This window comes from Denticeps clupeoides, chromosome 10, assembly GCF_900700375.1.
Source record: "Denticeps clupeoides chromosome 10, fDenClu1.1, whole genome shotgun sequence".
Lineage (NCBI taxonomy): Eukaryota > Metazoa > Chordata > Actinopteri > Clupeiformes > Denticipitidae > Denticeps > Denticeps clupeoides.
In genome coordinates, this window is record NC_041716.1 from 3799225 (window position 1) to 3822738 (window position 23514).

Consider the following 23514-nt stretch of genomic DNA (forward strand, 5'->3'; position numbering starts at 1 on the left):
CTGCCATGTCCATTTTATTTTGGCCCTGGTGACTGCGACATCCAGGCTGCTCCCCGTCGTGACCGTCGCAGAACCCGCAGCTGCGTCGGACCCAGTGACTCAACCTGATAGGGGCAGTGAGCGGCCTAGCGGCCCCGTAATCAGAAGGTTGCGGGTTCGAATCCCGATCCGCCGAGGTGCCACTGAGCAAAGCACCGTCCCCACACACTGCTCCCCGGGCGCCTGTCATGGGCCGCTAAGGGTGATGGTTAAATGCAGAGGACAAATTTCACTGTGTGCTGTGCTGTGCCGCCTTCAGCACAAACATGCACAGGAACACGTCCCCACGCAGACAATGCGACATGAATCTGTTCCTGCCCCAAGGCTATTCCCATATATGGGCTCATTAAAATGAATAGCATTTTATGGATTTATTTGAATGGCGTTCTCAGCAGTAGCCTCCTATAAATATGATTTAGATTGAATTCTCAGTTGTTTCTTATTCGGGCTGGTGGAGCAGAAATCTGGGTCAAAAGGGACGAGCGTCTGACCTTCGCAACCCACGCGAATTCCTCATTGCTGCTTCCTCAGATTTTTAAAATATAAAATCTTATATCTGCGCCCCCCCCATCTCAGTCCAATATTCTCCTTTCGAATAAGGAGCTGTTTTTCGTTTTTTTTTTTTTTTTCTTTTCTTCTTCGGGAAAGGAAATCGGAATCCGTTCGGCGTTTTCCAGCATCGTATTTCAAGCCCGGGCCGTTGGGGGAAAGGAGAGGGGAGGGGGGCGAAAAACAAAATGAGAACCAGACTTTGGGAAGAAGAGGGAGGAAGAGGAGGAGGAAGAGGCGGAGGAGGAGGGGGGTCCGACCGAATAACGTACACGGGAGCGCGAGGAGAAAAGACGCGAGAAGAGGAGGAGGAGGTGATGATGATGATGAAGAAGTAGGAGGAGGAGACGGGGGCTGAGTCGAAAAGACTTCGGGACCGGACGGCGTCGTCGGGAAAAGTTGCACACAAAGAGCGGAGCCGCGGCCGGCTGGATTACGGGACCGCGGTCGACCGCCCATCCACCCACGATCGTGGATTTTTTTTTAATCCGCTTCAGAGACGACACCGCGCCGGATTATATCGGGGGAGAAAGAAACGTTGTTCATTGAAGAGTGGAAGTGTTTTCCAGGGCCGCACCGAGTCCGGGATAAAAGGAGCTGAGTGGGCAGATTTTGGGAGGGGAGGAAGGGACGTTTGAAGATGTGTTAAAACAGCCGGGAAAAAAGTTTTTTTTTTTTTTTCACTTGAGAATTTTCTAACTTTATGTATATAAACATATCGCCCGATCGGTCATGTTTTAGATGAATGGATTCGGCCAGTCGGCGCTTCAAAGCGGCAAGTCGGCTACTTTGTGACGAAAACGCGCCGCGACGCTGAGTGGGGACGCGGGTTCGTTCTCGACGGTTGACACGCCGACCCCCATCCGTCTTTGATGGCGCGTCCTGCCGCGCGGAGGGACTTGGCTCGCCTTCCCGCCGGCGTGGGCTGCTGCTGCCGGGACGGACATCTTGGCCGAGCACCGGGCGGCGGACCGAGCGCGGGGGTCTAACCCGCGGCGGACGCCCGCGGTCCAGCATGCAGCTGAACCGACCGAAGAGCGCGCTGATCAGCTTCGCCGAGACGCCGGCGTCCTTCTCCAGCCAGTTCAAAGCCATGCGCTTCTCCTACCACATGAGCCGGGGCCTGCCGAGCCCCCAGCCCGTCCTGCGGAGAACGGGTGAGTGCGCTTCTCTCTTCTGACCGAGTCCCGTGACGCGCTCGTTTCCGGCGTCGAGTGGGACCAGCAGGACGTGATCCTGGCGGGATGTCAACAGCGCTCAATGTGAGAAAGTGAAGTGATTGTCATTGTGATGCACAGCACACGGTGCACACAGTGACATTTGTCCTCTGTATTCAGCCCATCACCCTTGGTGAGCAGTGGGCGGCCATGACAGTAGTAGCCTAGTGGGGTAACACACTCGCCGATGAACCAGAAGACCCGGGTTCAAATCCCACTTACTACTCCAGGGGGGGACTGTCCCTGTAACTACTGGTTATAAGTCGCTCTGGATAAGGGCGTCTGATAAATGCTGTAAATGTAAATGACAGGCGCCCGGGGGGCACGGTCTGTGGGGACTGTGCTTTGCTCAGTGGCACCTTCTGATTACGTGGCCACTTCCTTAACCGCTAGGCCACCGCTGACCCCGTTAACTTGATTTGGTAATTAACGTGTGAAGGTCAGACGTGTGCTTTAACGTCCCTCCAGCTGTCCAGGAGCCACGCCTCGACCAGGATGGCCTGATCTATAGAACCTCCGGGATTGTGGTGGGTCTGGACGCTGGGTGATAAGCCTGCGCCATTGTTCCGGCCGGCTCCGGCTCCCCGAGTGTGTGCCGCCATGTGTATTCCCTCGTGTGTGTCTGTCAGTTTCTCCTCTATTTGCCCAAGCACCCTGCTGTGAAATCCAATTAGGAATTTGCATTTGCGGCGCAACTGCGGCACCGTCCCCTCTTCCCACTCGCACCGAGACACGCGGCGCGGAGAGGGTCCACCAAACGCCGCAACAGAGGGCGTGCAATACGGACCGCCTTTCACGTCACAGCGTGTCTTGGCAAGCTGATCAATCCTGATACCGGACGTCTCACCGTCTCCCGCCCCTGGGGTCTCCGTGGCGAATGGATTCTGAGGCCTGGAAGGCAGTGGTTTGCACCAAGCGCCTCCTGTGTCCACTTGATAAGTCGCTGCGTGACGCGAGTTTGGTAAATGGCTGTCACGTTGACCGTCTGTGCGACCATTACAGACAAGAGGATTACGTCTCCCCCCAGTTGCCGTGATGGGAAGGGTTCATCTTTTTCTTTTGGATCGGTCCTTAAAGCTACCAGTAAATCGGGCGATTTAATCCTGTATTGTAACATTTTACATACAAAAATTTTTGGTTTTAATCCTGATTTGCTGAAGACCCAGAGGCTCTTAGATGACAGATGGGTGCTGATGTCCCCCCCATCATCTCTGTCAAAGTTGTGAGAATTGCGGCCTGCCCTAAATAAATACCGGCGGGTTTATGGTAATGGATCGGCTGCGTTCTTTATGTCTCGCAGCTTATAGCTAATGTCCAGGCCCGCTTAACCCCCCAACAGCCGTTATGGGGTCACTCAACGCGTTTGTTTCTGGAAGCGGGACTTGTGCCACTTTCAGCAGATTTCAAACAGCGGCTGTACGCAAGCGCGCGTTGCCGGGATCCGCAGCGGCAATACAAGTCCGGTTTGGTTTGAGGAGCGCGTGTTTATCGTATCGTTTTTACATTTACAGCATTTACCAGACGCCTTAATCCAGAGTGATTTACAATCAGTAGTTACAGGGACAGTCCCCCCCCCCCTGGAGACACTCAGGGTTAAGTGTCTTGCTCAGGGACACGATGGTAGTAAGTGGGGTCAGAACCCGGGTCTTCTGGTTCATAGGCGAGTGTTTTACCCACTAGGCTACAACCACGTATCGTCTTGGGGAAATTAATCACTAGGGTGGTAGTAGCCTAGTGGGTAACACACTCGCCTATGAACCAGAAGACCCGGGTTCGAATCCCACTTACTGCCATTGTGTCCCTGAGCAAGACACTTAACCCTGAGTGTCTCCAGGGGGGGACTGTCCCTGTAACTACTGACTGTAAGTTGATCTGGATAAGGGAGTCTGATAAATGCTGTAAATGTAAAAAATGTAAATGTAATCATCATGTCTCTCTCTCTGTCTCACTCGACAAGCTGAAGTTAATAATCTAGTTAATAATAATCATTAATGACAATAATCATAATGGAAGGCCTTCACAATGATTCCAGTTATTTTAAAAGCGCGCAGGTCCCATGCCAGAGCATCAGACAGAACCCGGTAGAGGGTAGTACCCACAATGCACCGCTGGCTGTTTATATTCAGGTCAGGAACGACAGAGACGGTGTCTGGCGGTGTTTGTATACACGAGAAGCAACAACTGTTTGGATGCGAGCAGACGCGCCGCGCCGCCTTGGAAGTATACCCGGCGACCTTTACACCCCTCGTGTAAATACGCCATGACGGATGTGCTCAGAGGGAAACCACCTGATTTACACCCCCCCCCCACGCGCGGCGCCGCTCGGGCCGCCGCAAGCCGGGGCCGAGGTCTCCACGCCGGCCCCGGCGGCCTGAGCTCTGCTGAGTAACAGATGCGGCAGCTGGCCGGCTGAGTCAGGTCCTCTCGCGCCGGTAATGACGGCCCCGGCTCGATAGGACCACGCTAGTAAACAGACTGCGGCGCCATTGTTGTTTATCCACTTGGCTATCTGTAATTTTCGCTGTCATTTAAAAAAAAAAAAAAAAAAAATGCCTTCAAGTCCCAACTTTGGTAAGATGCAAGCTGAACAATGGAGCCAGACCTCTGCCTTGAATTCGGAGGACGTACCCTTTAAACCGCTTTTTAACGCCCCCGCACTCCCATAAAACATCTGGAGGATAGATTCGATTTCACAGAAGCAGTTGTTTCCACTCTGTTGGTGTGTGTGCATATCTGCTTTCGCACATCATATTGTGTGTGTGTGTGTGTGTGTGTGTGTGTGTGTGTGTGTGTGTGATGGTGCTAATGCTGTTCGTCACTGCAGACTAGGACAACATCTTGGAATCTAATCGTTAGCTGAGGTGCTAGTCATATTGATTAAAATATGTGTTTAACTTACTGGGCATTATATGCACAATATTTGACTTTTTGGTGTCAAATCCTTGAGAAATATATATATATACACACACACACAGTACAGGCCAAAAGTTTGGACACGCCTTGTCATTCAACGTGTCTCATTACGTTGGTAGATTCTCACTGAAGGCATCAAAACTATGAATGAACACGTGTGGAGCTACGTACTTAACAAAAGTCACCGGACCTGAACCCAGTCGAGATGGTTTGGGGTGAGCTGGACCGCAGAGTGAAGGCAAAGGGACCAACAAGTGCTAAACACCTCTAGGAACTCCTTCAAGACTGTTGGAGAACCATTTCAGGTGACGACCTATTGAAGCCCATCGAGAGAATGCCAAGAGTGTGCAAAGCAGTAATCAGAGCAAAGAAACTAGAATATAAAACATGTTTTCAGTTATTTCACCTTTTTTTGTTAAGTACATAACTCCACATGTGTTCATTCATAGTTTTGATGCCTTCAGTGAGAATCTACCAACGTAAATGGTCATGAAAATAAAGAAAACACATTGAATGGGAAGGTGTGTCCAAACTTTTGGCCTCTACTGTAAATATACATATTTTTTCAGTGCAGTGTGCTGCCAAATTCACAACAGAGCGTGCTCAAGTAAAGAAATTGTGAGGGGAATGCCGTTATCAGAGAGGTGGGGGTGACAACAGCTCGAGTCACTCCACATGCCGGTAAAAATAGCTGCCCAACGGGCCCGTTTGTCAGGGGACAAACAGCTCGACCTCTCCCCACTCCCCAGGACCCATCTATGCACAAATCAGGCAGAACATTATGTGGGTGGGAAATATCCTTGAAGTTGGTGCTGGAAGCAGGAAGGAATGATTGAGGACCAAATACCCTCCACAGAACTGCACCTCTTGTGGGAAGTTTCTGGTGTGCAGTGGTACCAAGGGTGGTCCAGTGAAGGAAAACGGGAGATCTGGCAACAGGATCTTGGGTGGCCACACTGTGGCGTTGAAAAACCTCATGCTGGTTCAGATGCATCACAGTTTGTTGGGTACAGGGCTTCAGACCAGTCAAGGTGCCCATGGTGACACGGGTCCACCACCAAAAGAGGACCATGGAGCATCCGGAAATTCCGCCTGGCCCTCTTGCTTTTCTGGTGTTCTGGTGTTAGTTTGATTGGTACCCCCTACCTTCAGGCAGACCTAATTCCCATAATAATGCAATTTCAATCCAACAATGATGTCGATCCAAGCGAGCATGGGAACTTATTAGACTTAAAGGTTCGACCGCTGGCGCCAGATAGCAGCGTTAGCGTTAGGTGGAATCCATGGCTCAACAGCAGCAATGGCAGGACCTGCTCAGTGCCAGGCAGATGGTCCTAACGTTATGGACTGTAGCAACGCGGTGCGCGTCAGACGTCTTCCTGTGAATTTATTAACGGCTGCACTTGCCGGCGCAGTAATGTGACGGTGCCGAGAGAACGGAGAAGGCGGCACGCTCTCTGCTTCACACGCCGCGCATTAAAACGCAACAGCTAATTCGGTCACAGTCAGCGCCCCTCCACCGCGAGAAGAAGCTGTGCGAAAAGCGGCCCTGTGTCTAGCACAGCTCTGGAGCCGGGCCAGCCTCCGTTTGTCCTCCTATCTTGCTTTGTGTGTTGTGTTTTGTGTGTGTGTGTGTGTGTGTGTGTGTAATCATGTTGGCAGGCATTGTGGGTCAAAGTAATCCAAGCTACAGTACGAGCAGAAGAACTGCAGCAGCTGCACGGAGAAGAGTGTGTCACTGTGTCAGCGTGCGGGAATGCCATGCCATTGGGAACCACAGACAACGTGGCAGGAGAGAGAGAGAGGGAGAGAGAGAGAGAGGGAGCGAGCGAGCGAGCAGAAGCCTTAATCACTTGACGGGACACAGGAGAGCAAGCTTCAGGAGAGACGATCCAACCGGGCCTTCATTACTGGAAGGGTTGTGGAGGACGACCCGCTCCAGGGATCTGACTTTCTTTTTATTTTAATCGTATGAGATGTTTTTGAGAGTTGGTTAATGAAATGAGAGGCAGACCATGGGTGGAAAAAAAAAAACCCCACAGTGACCTCCGCAGGCCCTGCGTTTCCACTGGAGAAAATGCAATAAGAGCCGGCAGGAAAAAGACAGCATGTGATTTCTTAAACGGCGCTTCAATTTGTAGCGTTCGTATTATTACTCAGAACTCACCGCTGTGGGCGTCCCATTAACAATTTGAAGACGACTTGACTGAGTCTAAAAACAAAAAGCGAACCCACTATGGTGTCTGCACCATAAATATCAGCTCGTTGCATAGAGAGCACGTTTGCTCCATGATGCAGACGTTGCTGGCGTCTTCAACATTATTCTCGCAAAGATTTGCACTGCGTCTCGCTCGGCCCCACAGACGCCGTAAGCAGGTACAACCTTATGTGAGCGTGCTTTAAATAGACGTGATCTGAATAAGATCACATGAAGATGAATGTGTGACTGAAAGGACAGATTGCATTTGTTGAAATTTATATGGGCTATTTTTATTTTGTGAACAATACATTACTGTTATCGTCATTGCAATGACCTGGAAACAAAATATGAGTATAAAATGGACATTGTGCTCATTTCCACATCTTATAACTGTTGTCATTGTTGCACAATAAGACTGAAAGTGTTGTGTCGTGTTTATTTGTTTGTTTGTTTTCGTGCACAAGTGGGGGGGGGTTCTGGCGGCGTTTCGTCAGCGTACCTCCTGTAACCTTCACGGTCTGGGGTGCATATGGTCTCCGAAGAATTCCAAGTCAAAGATCAGCGATCTGGCATTCCAGGCCTGAACCGGCGAACAAAGCTTCGGCATTCCAGAGCGCACGCAGGCCACAGCGCCGAAATAGAGCAGCGGCGTTCTCCGCTCGCGGACTTCCTTTCCGGTTACCGCGGCCACGTTCATATTCAGAACCCTGACAGCCGAGTCTGACCGGTCATCGTGACACAACGCAGCTTCAAAATCGCAATAAACACGTATTTTTACATGACCGTATTCAGAGCGCACTATCCATTTCACAGTGTTCAGCGTCTTTCCTCAATCCTCTTTGCCCCGACTTCTCCTCCGTGGATTAGTCTGAAAGTTCTTGTGTTTTTGTGCGGCGGAAAAGCAAGCCGGCCATTCAGATTAGGCTCAGCTATCTGTGGCGGTAAAAGCTCAGGAAGCTCACATTAAGCCCCCCTCCATTGTGACCACGGCATCGGGCCTTTGATGCTTATCATCACGCTCTGTGTAAACAGCTCTGCCTTCACCACTTGACTTCAATGGCTGTGCTTTCGCCCAAATTATTACCAGTTTCCGCTCTCACGTTTGCATGGTTACTTAAACTCAGCTTTAAATGGCAGATGTTACAATTAGGGCTGCATAATACTGCAATATAGAAAATACAGGAAAAGATGCATCTGAAGATAATTCCTCATTTTTAATTGAGTTGGTAATTTTCCAGATATCATATATAAGTATAAAAAAGTACTTTTACCCTTAAGCTTTTAACAAAAAGCAATTAGTTTAAAGGGGATTAGTACGTGGGTCCTGACTAATGTTAACGATCTATCAGATCATAATATTAGTAAAGCGTGATGCTTGACCTAAAATAGCAGGGTGACAAAAGGGATTAATTTGCATTACTTGACATTGTGCCTCATGTGATGTGTCTACTGTGCAGCCCTAGTTATAATATAGTTTTAGTAGCTAATGTAATACACAACTGTTTACTGTGTTTTCAGAGTTAAATGCACCGTACCGTGAGCACCGTAATGTTGCACCGTTTCAATGGTCCAAGCTCTGTATGAAAACGGTCCACTTCCATGCATATAGGAATTTACTAGGCCTGTCAAATTCCTGTTAAATATTTAACATGTTAATGTAGCTGTGTTTTCTTTACTGTACTCTCACAAGTGGGGTGGGTATATCTGCCGATAATTGTTCGTCACTCATTACAACATAGCCACTGAACAATTTGTAAATGTGCCTAAATCGATTTTATTTTCCCCAAGTAAATTTTTAAAGGTCCCCTAATATAAAAATTTCACCTCATGAGATTATTTAACATTAACACGAGTTCCCCCAGACTCTCTATGGTCCAAGTGGTGACCTAGTGGGTAAGGAAATGGACCAAAGGTTGACTGTTTGAATCTTGAACCGCCAAGGTGGCACTGAGCAAAGCACCGTCCCCACACACTGCTCCCCAGGCGCCTGTCATGGCTGCCCACTGCTCACCAAGGGTGATGGTTAAATACAGAGGACACATTGCGGTGTGTCCACTGGGTGCTGTGCACTTCACTTTCACAACCAGTGGATTAATTAAATTTTTTTTTTTCTGGAAACATGCCGGCACGAGTTGTCTGCACTAAACGTTGTTTATGGTGAGTGGTGTTGACGTCATTTCCATGAATGCTTGCTCAATTTTATTGGCCGCTCTTCTCCTGATCCCGCCTCTCTCTTTCTCATGTGCATTCAAACCTACAGACACCGAAACGGCGCATCCTGGGGAAATCTCCTTGTGTGAATTGCTGAAAGTGGCTATAATTTTGCACAGAGGCTTAATATTGGAAAGACACTTCAGATACAGTATTAGGGGATACTAAGACTGACTTAAAAGCAAAAAAAAAAAAAAATTTTCATTCAGTGATTGAGAATCTTATTCGTTGGTGCCTTCACCAAGCCTTATTCTCAAGAATGAACCCATAATGACTGATGGATTTGCTAGATTTGTGATGTATTGGTTAAATTAAGTTAACCTTCATGCTGCATTATTATAATGTAACACATCAAGGCATCAATGATCTAAATAATTTATTACTACACGTTTCAAGTGCACGTATTTACCCGTAATGAAACGATTGGTTTTCAGCTGTACTCAGTAGACTAAATGTGTGCTTGTGTCTCCATGACGCTGCTCCTTTCACTGAGCATGCGTGCCAGGGTGTCAGCCGTAATAATGGGACTGGTGACAGTGGGCAGATGGCCCTCTCTCTGGGGAAATCAGGGGGGTAAATCTCTCCATTTAAAGCAGACAACCTGCGCCAGGCCCAGGGAGAGGAGTGGCTCCACACCCCCAGCAGGGGTGACGAAACCAGAGGGATCTGGTGAGAGGCGAGCAAGGGCAAAACACGAGCGTCAGCACTCCATAATCCACATTTACTCTCACTAGGAGATTACAAAGCCGACTTGACGCTATACAGAAAGAGAAATTTTACACCCAGGAGGATATTTAGTTTTTTTTTTTTTGTATATTAAGTGACACTTGTGCAAAGCATTAATGCTGTAGCAGACTGCAGTTAATGTGCATTTGAAGAACCATCTGGTCAGATGTCTATACATTATGCAGTCAGTTATAACATGGATTATAATAATAATATGCGTAAAATAAGATCTAATATAAGCTTGAGTGAAATGACATTATTATTATGTCCATTAGCAGGGCTGGGAAAAATACTTGGCCAGAAGTTGCAATGTCTGAATTCAGGATACTTCAGAATACTTTTACTGTATATATAAAATTGCATGTTAGAATTGCATATGTGAAACATGTGCAAAAAAATGTGATCATTTTTCTTATGACAGATAATAATTTATTTTTAATTTCGGCATAATCATGAATAAAATATCAACATTGATATTATTATAATGACTGTCATTAATATATACTTTTGCACGTGTAGTGCAGAACGCACCCTTGTTAGAGGTCACATCACTTTCTGATTAATGGCTAATTAAACCTGATAGCAGAGTCACAGTCAGAATACAAGACGATGGATGTTTAAAGTGATTAAAGTGAAGTGATTGTCCCTTGTGATACACAGCAGCACAGCACACGGTGCACACAGGAAAATTTGTCCTCTGCATTTAACCATCACCCTTGGTGAGCAGTGGGCAGCCATGACAGGCGCTTGGGGAGCAGCTGTGTGGGAAGAAGAAATCAGGCCCAAAATATGGGACGACCTGGTTGACATTTTTTTTTTAATAATAAAGAAGCTGGTGACTCCTTATTTTCTTTAAAAGTAAAAAAATATATAATAATAATTTGTTAAATTGTTACATGAGCTGAATGCATTTAAAACTAAATTATTCTAAGTATTCTGGCATCATATTCGTGTACTTATGCTGAAAGCGGAATCGGACCCGCTGCTCCCGTCGTTGTCAGGGCAACTGAAACGGAGACGGGATGCGCGCGGAGGGGAAAAGGGGGAGGGGCGGGGTCACGTCGTACGTCGCCCCGCCCCCTTCCCCACCACCACCCGTCCAGCGCAGACCGGGCTGCCGAGCGTCTGCGTCTCCAGACCGCGCTGCTGGGGGAGGATTTTTTTTTTTTTTTTTTTGACATTTTTCCGCCATGGACCGTCTTTGTCGATCCCGCGTGTTTTTGCGTGGGAGAACGGGTCGTACGTCGTAATTTCGCGACCCAGCGAGGATGCTCACGGCTTGCTCGTCCGACCCACATTTCTGACGCCCCTCGCACCGGCTCCCCCGGCAGCAGCAGCAGCAGCCGCCGCCGCCGCCGCTCCGCGCTTCTTCTCCCGTTTCGTCGCTGGAGAGACCGGGGTGGGGGGGGACCGCGCCTCCCGTCCCGTCTTTTTAATGACCGGCTTCGTGTTTTGCTGCGCGATGTACATGGATAAAAGCAGCGTGCTGCGGGGTAAGATGCGCCCTCTTCTCCGTTAAAATGGTGTCCGTGTGACTCGGAGCCGCCGTTGCATCGCATTCGGCGGGTGAAAACGACGTCCCTCGCATCTGCGTCTCATTGAGAAATATGTACCGCGGTGCGTTATGAGAATGTGATTTGGAACCCCACCTCCACCCCCCCACTGACTCTGCAGGTTTGTGCATCAAATAGGCCAATCTGTCAAAAGGCTGGAAGAAGCATTCCGGCATTTGTCCTCGATGGCAGCGGTGTGTGTGTGTGTGTGTGTGATGCTGAATGGAGCACCTCACCATGACGATGGGCGCCGGCCTGTCACCCCTCATCCTCCTGTGCCGGGATGCAGCAGCGTCGCATGCGACCAGGCCGCCACACAGGCCATGCACGCAGCCAGTCCAGGGGACGGCGGTGCTGGCGTCGTCGCGGCCCGTGGCTCCTGCGGCACCGTAAAACGTTGCAATTCGTGTAAAAAAAAAAAAAAAAAAATTCTGTGTCTCTGTGCCCCCCCCCCTCGCTCGCTCTCCTGTGTGTGTGTGAGCGAGCGGCACCAGCTCCCTGGTGCGTTAAAAGCCGTCGCTTGTAATCATGACCTCCCATTTGCCGTGTCTGCCTTGTTGGTTTAATCGCAGTTGCCGGCCCGCGGCGTCGATTCGTTTGGTGGAGATCGAGTGAATTGGGAGGGGGGGGGGCACTAAATAATCGCGCTTGGCGGGAACTTTTGCACCGTGCCGTGCCTACGGCTTCTTTCTGTGAGTGTGGAGTATTTGACGTTTGGCTCTGAAGGACGTGCTGTAGTCGAATGGCCGTGTTCGACCTTCGTAAAGTTGTTGCGCTGTGGATCATACCGGCCTGACCGATGCAGGGGCAGCGGTGGCCTAGCGGGTTAAGGAAGCGGCCACGTAGTCAGAAGGTTGCCGGTTCGAATCCCCATCCGCCAAGGCGCCACTGAGCAAGGCACCGGGCGCCTGTCATGGCTGCCCTCTGCTCACCAAGGGTGATGGGTTAAATGCAGAGGACACATTTCACAGTGTGCACCGTGTGCTGTGCCGCTGTGTATCACAAGTGACAATCGCTTCACTTTACTTCTTTAAATCTATAATAGTCTCTAAAAAGCACCACGTCTCGGAAACTGCTTTGTGGCGAGCTGATCACAAAATATCTGTCACAGGTTGGCATGCCGGCCCGTCAGTACAAGCCGGTGACGGGGGTAAAAATAGGACGTGCTGCGGTGCTTTTCCGTGGCGAGTTACGACGCACACACACACACACACACACATACACACACACACACACACACATACACCACACTCCCGATCCGCCAAGGTGCCACTGAGCAAAGCACCGTCCCCACACACTGCCCCCCGGGCGCCTATCATGGCCGCCCACTGCTCACCAAGGGTGATGGGTTAAATGCAGAGGACAAATTTCACTGTGTGCACCGTGTGCTGTGCTTCTGTGTATCGCATGTGACAATCACTTCACTTTGACACACCGGACGCACGTTGCCAGGTTAGTCTGGGCGAAGCGAGAACTCGGCCTCGATGCCCGGGCCTGTCCTTGTGGTTTATCGACTCGAGACGGCATGCATTTTTAATGCCTTCTGGTTTGTAATGGACAGCGAGTGAAGTTGTGTTTTTTTTTTTTTGTTAGTTTTTTTGTTTTAATGGCGTATTGATCCGGCCGAGATTGGCAGCTCAAGATTGTTTGGCCACGTGAGCCGCGCGGCTTGCCGAGTTTCGCCGACACGTCGACATCTCCCGGGCCGTGCCCCCCCCCCCCCCCCCCCCCCCCCCCCCCGGAGTCCTCGTCCTTTTCTGAGTGCCGTCGGGTCGGCGGAAATCATTCTAGGCACTGCCATGCTGCCACCGTGGGGCAGTGGTGGCCTAGCGGTTAAGGAAGCGGCCCCGTAATCAGAAGGTTGCCGGTTCGAATCCCGATCCACAAAGGTGCCACTGAGGTGCCACTGAGCAAAAGGACCGTCCCCACACACTGCTCCCCGGGCGCCGGTCATGGCTGCCCACTGCTCACCAAGGGTGATGGGATAAATGCAGAGGACAAATTTCACTGTGTGCACCGTGTGCTGTGCTGCTGTGTATCACATGTGACAATCACTTCACTTTATTTTATTTTTTACCGAAGAGGACCCGTCACGCTCCGTCCTGCACCGTTTCCGTTCCAACGCCGTCTGGCTTGGCTACTTAGCAACCTGCAGTAGCTCATGCATAAAAACCCGTGGACAGGCAGCATAGACGTTCGAGGAACCTTCTGGTTCCTCGTATTCCGGCGTAGAATCCTGTCTTTATTTGGCCTCGGCTCCTTTGTTAATTGCATTTGGTGTAACGGAGTTCCGGGTTAACACGACTCTTTAGGCAACGAACTTAACGAAGTTACGGCGGCTGAGATTGCATCGATTTATTATAGGTTGGGCGAAGTGGGATTGACCTTTAACCTTACGTCATAGCCCACTGCAGCCAGGTCCTGAAACATTCTGTTCTGCACTCGGCCATGAGTGGAGTGGTCCTAACCCTGAGAAATTTAACTCTGGTTCCGTGCCCGCGAGGGATACCCCTACAAGTGAAGTGAAGTGATTGTCACATGTGTTACACAGCAGCACAGCACACGGTGCACACGGTGAAATTTGTCCTCTGCATTTAACCCATCACCCTTGGTGAGCAGTGGGCGGCCATGACAGGCGCCCGGGGAGCAGTGTGTGGGGACGGTGCTTTGCTCAGTGGCAACCTTCTGATTACGGGGCCGCTTCCTTAACCGCTAGGCCACCACTGCCCCGCCGCCAGCGGCGGTGAAGGTATATGCCGCTGTGATGGGATTTCGCAGGTCGGTTCCAGCACATTCTAATAAATCCAGCGGAAGCACCGTCCCGGAATTTGGCTCTGGCGCTGCCGCAGTTTACGTTGCCTCACAGTGTAAGCAAAGCGGAGCTTATCCCGGCAGATGGGGTTCCCGCCGGCTGCTTATACGGCCATATTCTCAGTGCCGAGGCTGCAGGTAGGGCGTCCGAATCTGACATTCGTGCAACTTTGAGTACGCACCGCTGCGTGTGTGGGGTTTTTTTTTTGTAGGACCTGTATGGTAGAATCTCGTCGAATGCGATGCTGAAGGCCGGCCCGGTAAATCTGCACCGCTGCACAGCCTCCGTACCAGCACATGCACGCATCGTGGAGTCACCATTCGAACTTGCTGTTATTTCCCTCCATGCACGTGGTTTTCTGCCCTGTGCAGCATTTCAGCATGAAAGAAACGTGCAAAACGGCAATAACGGCTGCGCAGGTTATGAAGCTGCACAGAGATGGTCAGCATGAGGAGGACAGTAGTGGCTTTGTCCGCCGTGTCTTCCAGTGGCGAGCGCTATATATGTCGTGTGGGAAAGAAGGACTCTGTCCGCAGCATCGATGGGAAGTGGAGCATGAAAATGTCCTTCAGTCATGAGCGACGTTCACAGAAACGAGAGGAGAGTATCGTGGAGTGTGTAATTGCAGCCCAGACGGAACATCCCAGGCGCTGGACGAGCATTTCTGCCATTAAAATACCGTCTGTCTATAAATCTACCGACGGTCATAAAACGACCCCCCGACCGAAAATGCAGGAACGCTTTCATAATGCAGAATATGTAGTAAATTTCTATGCATGTTGTTGGGCTGCGCATATTACACATTAAACAACAATATTTATGGGTTTATTATTTATGTGTCAAGGGAATTACCTTTGTAAGAGTCAGATAAGATAAAATAAGATCAACCTTTATTAGTTCCACAAGTGGGAAATTGCATTTGTTATGGCAGACAGTGCGTAGAAACAGAAGTAATAGCAGCAAAAACAGAGGTAAATGGCAGCAAAAAAATATATATGTACAAAAAAAAAGTAAAGCTTTTTGTGCATGTGTGTTTTTTTATCTTATTGGAGTGTCTGAAACAAACCTGAGGCACAGCGGTTTAGGATTAAGTGCGTCGTGTAAATGTAATTTTATCTAATCTAGGACCAGGGGGCATAATTCATTCTGGCACAATTAGTTGATTGAACCGAGTCCTAATAGGATCTTTAGACCTGACTTTTTTTTTTTTTCCCCTATTCGCTGTGCGTAAGCATAAATAAATAAATACACAACGGAGAGTGCCTTGCTTATTATTAACCTTCTTATTTCCCAGTGTGACATTTTATTTTATTGTCTTATGCTCCAGGCGTTGGTATTGTTGCTAAGCAACATCATTCTGTCAACAGTCTGGTTGCAGATTCCTGTTCTCAACATATAGAGTGAATCGCGTTGTATGTAGTGGAACGTATATATTTTCCACCCTTTTGGATGTCAAGCCTTGCTGGATGGCTCTCGCCCAATCACAGTGTGGCTTTGTAATTAAGTAGTCTACCACGTGTACAGTATATAAAATATATACAGCTATGTGCATTATGGAGCAACATATTTTTCCAGGTTTCACAAAAATGTGCATGAGCTGCGGTGGGGGACGGGACGGGCAAAAGTCATCCAAGGCCTTTCCACTTTCAGTACCAGGAGTCATGTCTGGCTGTCAGACACTGACAAATTCCACTCATCAAGTCAAGAAACATTGAGACGTGGCAAAGGTGAGGCAGGGACCAGGATAACTCGTTGCTAGATTTGGCCTCCCTTAAAGCAATTTCAGCTGAACATGTGGAAGTCATTTCATCCCCCTGCCTTCACAAGTGGGTACGAGTGTCATCATATGGAACCAATTAGGGCGGTGCAGGGGACAGACATGCCTTTTCTTTTTCTTTTTTTTTTTTTTAGAAAGATGGCGCTACATTGACGTGCCTGGTCTGTCCACTAGCTGACCCGTCTGTGCCCTTTTAAAGAGATGGGGGCATCACTTCAGGAGTTGTGGTTCACGTTTCTTTCAACACTCGTCCCACCGCTGTCCCTTGTCCCTGAAGCGAGCTCAGCTCTGATTTTTCTCTGATTCGCAGGCCCCTCCTCCTCCAGTCCTCGGCTCCTCACCAAGAGTCTGTCCCTGGAGCCTGGCTGCGGTCCTTGCCTTGGGGCCCATGAGACTCCCCAGCGCCTGTGTTCGGACCCGGGTCCTATCGGGTCCCAGCACTGCAATGGCACCAGCGCGACCGGACCGCAAGACACGCCCCCTCTTCCACCTAAAACTCGTCCGCCCTTGCCCGGTCCAAAGCCCCAAGGTGGGTACAGTGTCCTGTCCTTTGGTACATGTATGTTACGTAATTATATTGAAATGGCATTTTTTTTGTTTGTTTTTTTTTTAAGTGCCCCCGAAGCCCCCTCATTTACAACAGAGCGCAAGGCGACCTCGTCCTCCAGACAAGCCCCTCCCTCCACCGCCCTCCCGGCCCCTGCCAGCTGACCCGCGGTCGCCGCGTCCCGCCGTCCCCCGCGCCGAGGGAAGCTCGTCTCCAACATGTGTTCTCTCGCTCATTGAGAAGTTTGAAAGGTGAGGATCTGACCAGCGTCTCCCATCTGTTTCCACGATCAAAAATCAATACCATTATAAAAAAACTTCAAACAGCGCCATGCACAGTTCATAACTGCCATCTGTTTATTACTCTTTATTATTGTGGTAAATACGGCTGACATCAGATTATAGAAATAAAGAGTATTTTGGGGGTTTTTTTGTCCACAGGGAGCAGATCATTGTGGTACCAGATATCACGGGTGGGGCTTTGTGTACCCCAAGGACCCCTGAACCACAGTCGGCTAGCGGGGTGACCACACCTCCACCCTCAGAGCCCGAGGAGCCTTGCAGCCCAGCGGTGGAGGAGCCCCCAGAGGTGCCAGAACCGTCGGTAGAGCGAGAGAACAAAGAGGAGGATGCGGAAGAAGCGGAGGAGGAAAGTGACATGGGAGCTCCCTGTTCTGAGAAGCGTCTCTCCATGGAGTCAGGGTACAGCGCTTCAGACAGACTCCTGGAAGCCATGGAGATGAGGGACCTGACGGCCGGCCAGTCGGATATTCCTTCGGACCGTCTGTCCCTCCCCCATCCGCAGACGGATGGCAAATTGGCCAATAGGGACAGCGGCATTGACAGCATCAGCTCCCCCTCTCACAGTGAGGAGCTGTGCTTCGCTGGAGATGAGGACAGGGTTGGACACGAGAGGGAGATCTGCCCTTGTAGCCCCGCCCAGACTCTACCTCGCCTCTCCTCATCGTCCTCCTGCGGCTACGCCGAGGGCACGGGAGGAGAGGGCGGAGCCTCGGGAGGCGGGGCGCGGGATTCTGAGGGGGACAGTGACCTGGAGGAGGGAAGTGGAGACGAGAGTGAGCTTAACCCCATGGTTCTTGCCCTCCCTAAAACCGAAAGACAAGACTCTGCTGAGGTTTGCATTTTTTTCTATTCTTCCAAAAAGTACCACTTGATAAGTTAAAGCACCAAACAGAAGACATCATATATATACAGGGTGGGCCATTTATATGGATACACCTTAATAAAATGGGAATGGTTGGTGACATTGAACACATTTTATAAGTTGTCAGAAACTTGTAAATAACTCATGAAAGAATAAAGCACACCATTGTTTTTCTTGTGAAATTACCAATAAATTTGATGTCACATGACCCTCTTCCTATTGAAAAAACAAAAGTTAGATCCAAGATCGCTTAAAAATGGCCACCATGGTCACCACCCATCTTGAAACGTTTCCCCCCTCACATATACTAATGTGCCACAAACAGGACTTTAATATCACCAACCATTCCCATTTTATTAAGGTGTATCCATAGAAATCCTGGTTGCCCGGCTGTTTCCATATGTTTGTGAGGTAAGATCAAGGTGTTTTTATGTTGATCGATGACTCAAATCTTTAGACTCTTACCTCTCAAAAAGGATTCACACCACGGTAATGCTTAGCTTATGAAAAACAAGGTTGAGTGTTTTTTATGTAAAGATTATCATCATGTTGCAAATTCTCTCCCTTTAATGGCATTACTGAGATGCTGAGGAAATAGTGAATTTACTTTTAAAAAGCTTGCAGATAAAACTTTTAAACAGAATTTTTTTTGCCACATCTTGTCTATGAGGGAGAAGGAGAAAATGGGATTGTTTATATGATGGATGAAAGTGAAGTAATTATCATTGTGAAACACTGCAGCACAGCAAACGGTGACACAACAAAATGTGTCCTCTGCTTTTAACCATCACCCTTGGTGAGCAGTGAGCAGCCATGACAGGCGCCTCAGTGGCACCTTGGCGGTTCGGGACTCGAATCGGCAACCTTCTGATTATGGGTCCGTTTCATTACCCGCGAAGTCAACCACTGCCCACGTGCAGATTTACGTTGTTACTTTATTATTACTGACAACTGCAGTTCATCGTGGATGTTGTGTTAAGTGCTCAATTTTTCCTGTTCTATTTCAGTACTTATCAAAACTACTTTTAACTTCCTGTCAGCGGGACGTGGCTGGAAGAAACGGACACAAATACATGACTCACAAACACAGAATTTAATAAATACGGCAGGGAATGTGACATGAAGTGACACAAGTGACATGAAACAAGCATAAAAGATGAATGACAGAACAAGGACGGGACACAGCAAGGCAACAACAGGTGCACACAATCAGGAACTCAGGAACACAAGACAAGGCAAACGTGAAATCCTGGCCCAGAGTACCGGGAAATGTCCAGATCGTGACTGCCCTGTGTTTTTGTTTTATCATCTAGAAATGCAAGCAAATTCCACCATTTTTAATAAGCAAATGTGAGAGTTTTCATACATGTTAGACGGTACATTGTGAGACAAATACGAGTTTTCTCCGGAACCCTGTGCTACAACAGTTACATGCTGGCATAATCATGATCATCCACAGCCTTATTGGGCTCATGATTTCATGTGGGTATTCTGAATTGATCCCGTGTTTGCAGCTCTCGGTCCAGCAGCGGGTGTTCAACATCGCCAACGAGCTGCTGCACACGGAGAAGGCGTACGTGGCCCGACTGCACCTCCTGGACCAGGTGTTCTGCGCTCAGCTGATGGAGGAAGCCCGAGCACGGAGCTCTTTCCCTTGTGACGTGGTCATGGGCATCTTCTCCAACATCTGCTCCATATACTGCTTCCACCAGCAGTTCTTGCTCCCCGCCCTGGAGAAACGCATGGAGGAGTGGTGAGGGGAATTTTGATCACGGTACAGCCTAACCGGAAACGTTGGATTGGCAGTTTGGTTGACATGCGAGCAACAAATCTGTAAAAATGATGTTGATGATCAAGGGCCGTTCGGTGCCTGTGGGAAGAATTCCCAGAATGTTTTTAAGACCTTGACCTTTGCTTTGTTTCCTTCAGGGAACTGAATCCACGCATTGGGGACATCCTGCAGAAACTAGCTCCCTTCCTCAAGATGTATGGCGAGTACGTCAAAAATTTTGACCGGGCCATGGAGCTGGTGAATACGTGGATGGAGCGCTCCTCGCAGTTTAAAGCAATCATCCATGACATCCAGGTGAGGCGATTGTGTGAACGCGGCCCGTGAGCTTTGAGTTCGTCAGCGTTCTCCTTCCCACCAAAGAAAATGAAAGAGAAGAATTGGGCTTTTTTTTTTTTTTTTTTTTTAATATTTGGCGTAGCAGCGGTTCGTTTCAATAACACTCCCACCCCACATTCCATTCAGCATTTTCACAGCTTTGCTTGGGATTTGGTTTATTTAGTGTTTCTTTTTTAGAAGGAACCTCGCGCACATCCGCCCAAAACAACCACCCACCGGATCAGTTATACACCCCCCACCCACCAGAGAATTCTCAAAAGAAATGTAGTTCCTACCAGACAGGCGTCATATCTTAAACATTTTATTAACTCTTACTGTAAGATGACCTGTATGTCTATTTTTCTTTCCATGCCAGTCAGAAATGAGTTCTAGCAGAATTCCTTTTTTATTTTTTATTATTATAGTGGGTTGAAACCAACGGGTGTAAATAAATGATCATATAAGGCAAAGTTAAATGATCAAAGGTACGTCCCACAAGCCCTTTCACACAACAGTATTGTCTGCGAAGATGACCGATGAAAGATGAAGAAAAATAAAAAAAATCATTTAAATAATCTTGCAACAGAATTATCTTTGTTACGCTTGAAATATCAGTTTGTTTTTTCAATTATTTGACATTAGCCATAAAAAAACCCCCAAATGTAATGTGAGGCATCTTCCATGAACTCCGCTCCGTTTACCGGATGTTGCTGTTGATTTAGGAATCTTTACTATTTGGAATGCAAACAAGCGTAGAAATTAGCGATGGATCCCCGTCAGCGTCACTGGAGAGCAGCATTTCGTAGCAATACAAACACTTTGTGGGAGAATCATGAGAGCACTCGTCAGATCTGATGTGTGCTGAGGAGCAGTTGGATGAGCGCCGCGTTCTGGGAATACCAATGCAGCCCGGGCGGCCGCGCCACTTCAAACGTCCCAACTCACCTTGGTGAGCAGAATAGTAACATGGCTGGCGCTTGTATGGCCGAGATCACAGGGCTCCGCTTCGGAGAGCCTGGAGTGCCGTGCGCCCACAGAGACCAGCCTCGCTGGGGCTTCCCCTTATAAGGCTGGGGAGCAGTGGGACCTGTGGTCTGTGATAATGCAGAAGCAGGCGTTTCGAGGTGGGGGTCTCGTATAAACAGTTGACATTGCTCTGCGTTCGCCTCATGCAGGAGTCCAGGAGATTCTTACCTCCTCTCCTTTCGCAGATGTTTATGTGAAGGCTATATGTGCTGGTGGGGCTGAGCTATATATGGCACAAAATTCATATTGTGTTATAAATGGAACCTCGCGGTATATAATTTGATCTGTGAATTTAAATGGAACTGTTTTTGAAAGGGTAACATGTGTCCATAGCAAAGGCACTGCAGCGGCAAGTTGTATAATACACTTTTTATACATTTCAAACTAGCCGTGCACAATATTTATTGTGCAAATCTGCAATTCTAGAAAAAATATGATAGCATTTAACATAAATGTCTTGACCTCAGTAAAGCAGTGACTTCTTTATTTGATGGACGTTCATAGAACCTCGCTGGATTTTCCATTACTCATTAAACGCACAACGTTTCAAAATAAAAGCCAAACCCCAAAAAGCCTAACCCTATTGTTTATGGCTTTCACAAGTGTGAAAGTGCACAATGTACATGGATTTGCACGTGCAGTTGGACCCCAAGCTGAAAGGCACTATATTAATGTATTTTAAATCATTCCCTGTCTTTCCATTTGGAGCTTTTATTTTGAAACATTGCATACCGTCAAAAACTCATTGAGTGCCTTTAAACGGGAAAAAAAGCGGCTGTATTATCTATTTATTTATTTATTTATTTATTTTTGAAAAACAAGGCGTCGTGCTGCGACTAGGCCTGGTTTTGCGCATGTGATGGGGAATATTTCTGCACTAGGCCGGTCAAACATCAAAATCCCTCCTGTTGGCATGCTGTTTATACCGCACAGTACTATATGGTGGCACTCTTGATTTTTGCTTGTGCACTTGTCATCCATCATCAGTCTGGGAGCGGATCAGCCAGTGACTGCTGGGCGAATATCGTCCAGCTGTGGGGGTCCGTGTGTTCAGGGGCGTGGGTCTCTGACCGTGTCGCTGTGTTTCCAGAGAGAGGAGCGGTGCGGGAACCTCACCCTGCAGCACCACATGCTGGAGCCGGTGCAGCGGATCCCTCGCTACGAGCTGCTGCTCAAGGACTATCTGCATCGGCTCCCCGAGGACGCCGACGACTTCAAAGACGCTCAGAGTAAGGGTTCCGAACACGAGCGGCTAAAGGGGATATCTTTCTCACAGTGGTAGCAGTAGCGGGGTTTTTTTGGTCGACTGCCCAGTTCGCTGACCAGCAGGCGACTACCACTCACGCTGTGGTCAGTATTTGGCGGGGGGAAGTTATCACGCCGGTCGCCGGCGCCGATTTGTGTGTGTTTTTAAACTCACTGCAAGCACACGTGCTCTTTTTAACCTCGTCTCAACCCGCAAGGTCGGGATTAATGAGAATTAATGGCCGGCCGCCGTGTGTCGGATGTTGACCGGGTGTGTCTCTCCGCAGAGTCGCTGGAGCTGATCGCCACTGCCGCCGAGCACTCCAACGCCGCGATCAGGAAGATGGTGAGTCTCTCGGACCACGCTCCGACACCCCGGCGGGGCGAGGACGCTGCTATTTAGAATATTAAAGTCCAGTTGACTGTGAGACCGGAGCGTAAGCCGGCAGGGTGTCTGTGTTCTGTGTGTGTTTGGCAGGAACGGATGCGAAAGCTGCTGAAAGTGTACGAGTTGCTTGGGGGCGAAGAGGATATCGTTAACCCGACTAATGAGCTCATTAAGGAGGGACACATCCTCAAACTGTCCGCCAAAAATGGAACTTCACAGGACCGATACCTCATACTTGTGCGTATACAGATGTGGCTGTTTTCTTGTACCTACAATAAAGATGGCCGTTTTACATGCCCGATGTATACTAGTGAATCTCAAAAATGAGAATATTGTGGGGGGGGGGAAGGGTTTGGTCAAATTATAGTATTAGCTAATAAGCTAATAATAGGTATTAAAAATAAAAGTAAAGCGATTGTCATTGTGAAACACTGCAGCACAGCACACGGTGACACAATGAAATGTTTTTCTCTGCTTTTAACCATCACCCTTGGTGAGCAGTGGGAAGCCATGACAGGCGCCCGGGGAGCAGTGTGTGGGGACCGGGATTTGAACCGGAGCCCCTTCCTTAAGCTACCACCACCCCACCAGCATTATACTACCTAGCATATTAGCTACCTAGCTGGTTGGGACTGAAGGAATAAAGGAATACTTTTTGATCTAAATTACAAAAAAAATTAATTCCCATTACATTCAAATTAGATGCACTAGTAGACGGTCTTGTTTTTTATTTATACCCATAATATCACATTCATATTTTACCATGACATGCATCTATGTTTTTTTTTCTTTAGTTCAATGACAGGTTACTCTATTGCGTCCCAAAACTGCGCCTGATTGGACAGAAGTTTGGAGTGAGAGCCCGAATAGATGTAGACGGCATGGAGGTTAGTGTCCCATGATAACAATTCGGAGCAATTACAGTTTATCTCCCTAATCAGTTGACCGTCTTTCTCTATGCTTGAAATAGCAAATAGTCATGTTGTGTTGAAGAATTCGGGAACTAGAGTGTATGTTAATACAGCAGTAATGAACTACTA

General features: G+C 48.6%; 1 protein-coding gene across 2 annotated transcripts in view; it reads left to right on the forward strand.

The window, feature by feature from the left end:
• The first annotated feature begins 1603 nt into the window (after positions 1–1603).
• Positions 1604–23514, forward strand: part of fgd1 (FYVE, RhoGEF and PH domain containing 1) — a 28192-nt gene continuing 6281 nt past the window's right edge. Inside the window, exons 1-10 of one of the 2 annotated variants that reach the window (XM_028994654.1) lie at positions 1604–1745; positions 16308–16526; positions 16612–16795; positions 16985–17678; positions 19223–19461; positions 19638–19794; positions 21932–22070; positions 22374–22432; positions 22565–22711; positions 23269–23361. In XM_028994654.1, the coding sequence (XP_028850487.1) occupies positions 1604–1745; positions 16308–16526; positions 16612–16795; positions 16985–17678; positions 19223–19461; positions 19638–19794; positions 21932–22070; positions 22374–22432; positions 22565–22711; positions 23269–23361 (2073 nt within the window). Of the gene's footprint in view, positions 1746–11050; positions 11349–16307; positions 16527–16611; positions 16796–16984; positions 17679–19222; positions 19462–19637; positions 19795–21931; positions 22071–22373; positions 22433–22564; positions 22712–23268; positions 23362–23514 lie in introns of those variants that run through there. The other variant, XM_028994655.1, reaches the window with a different exon arrangement.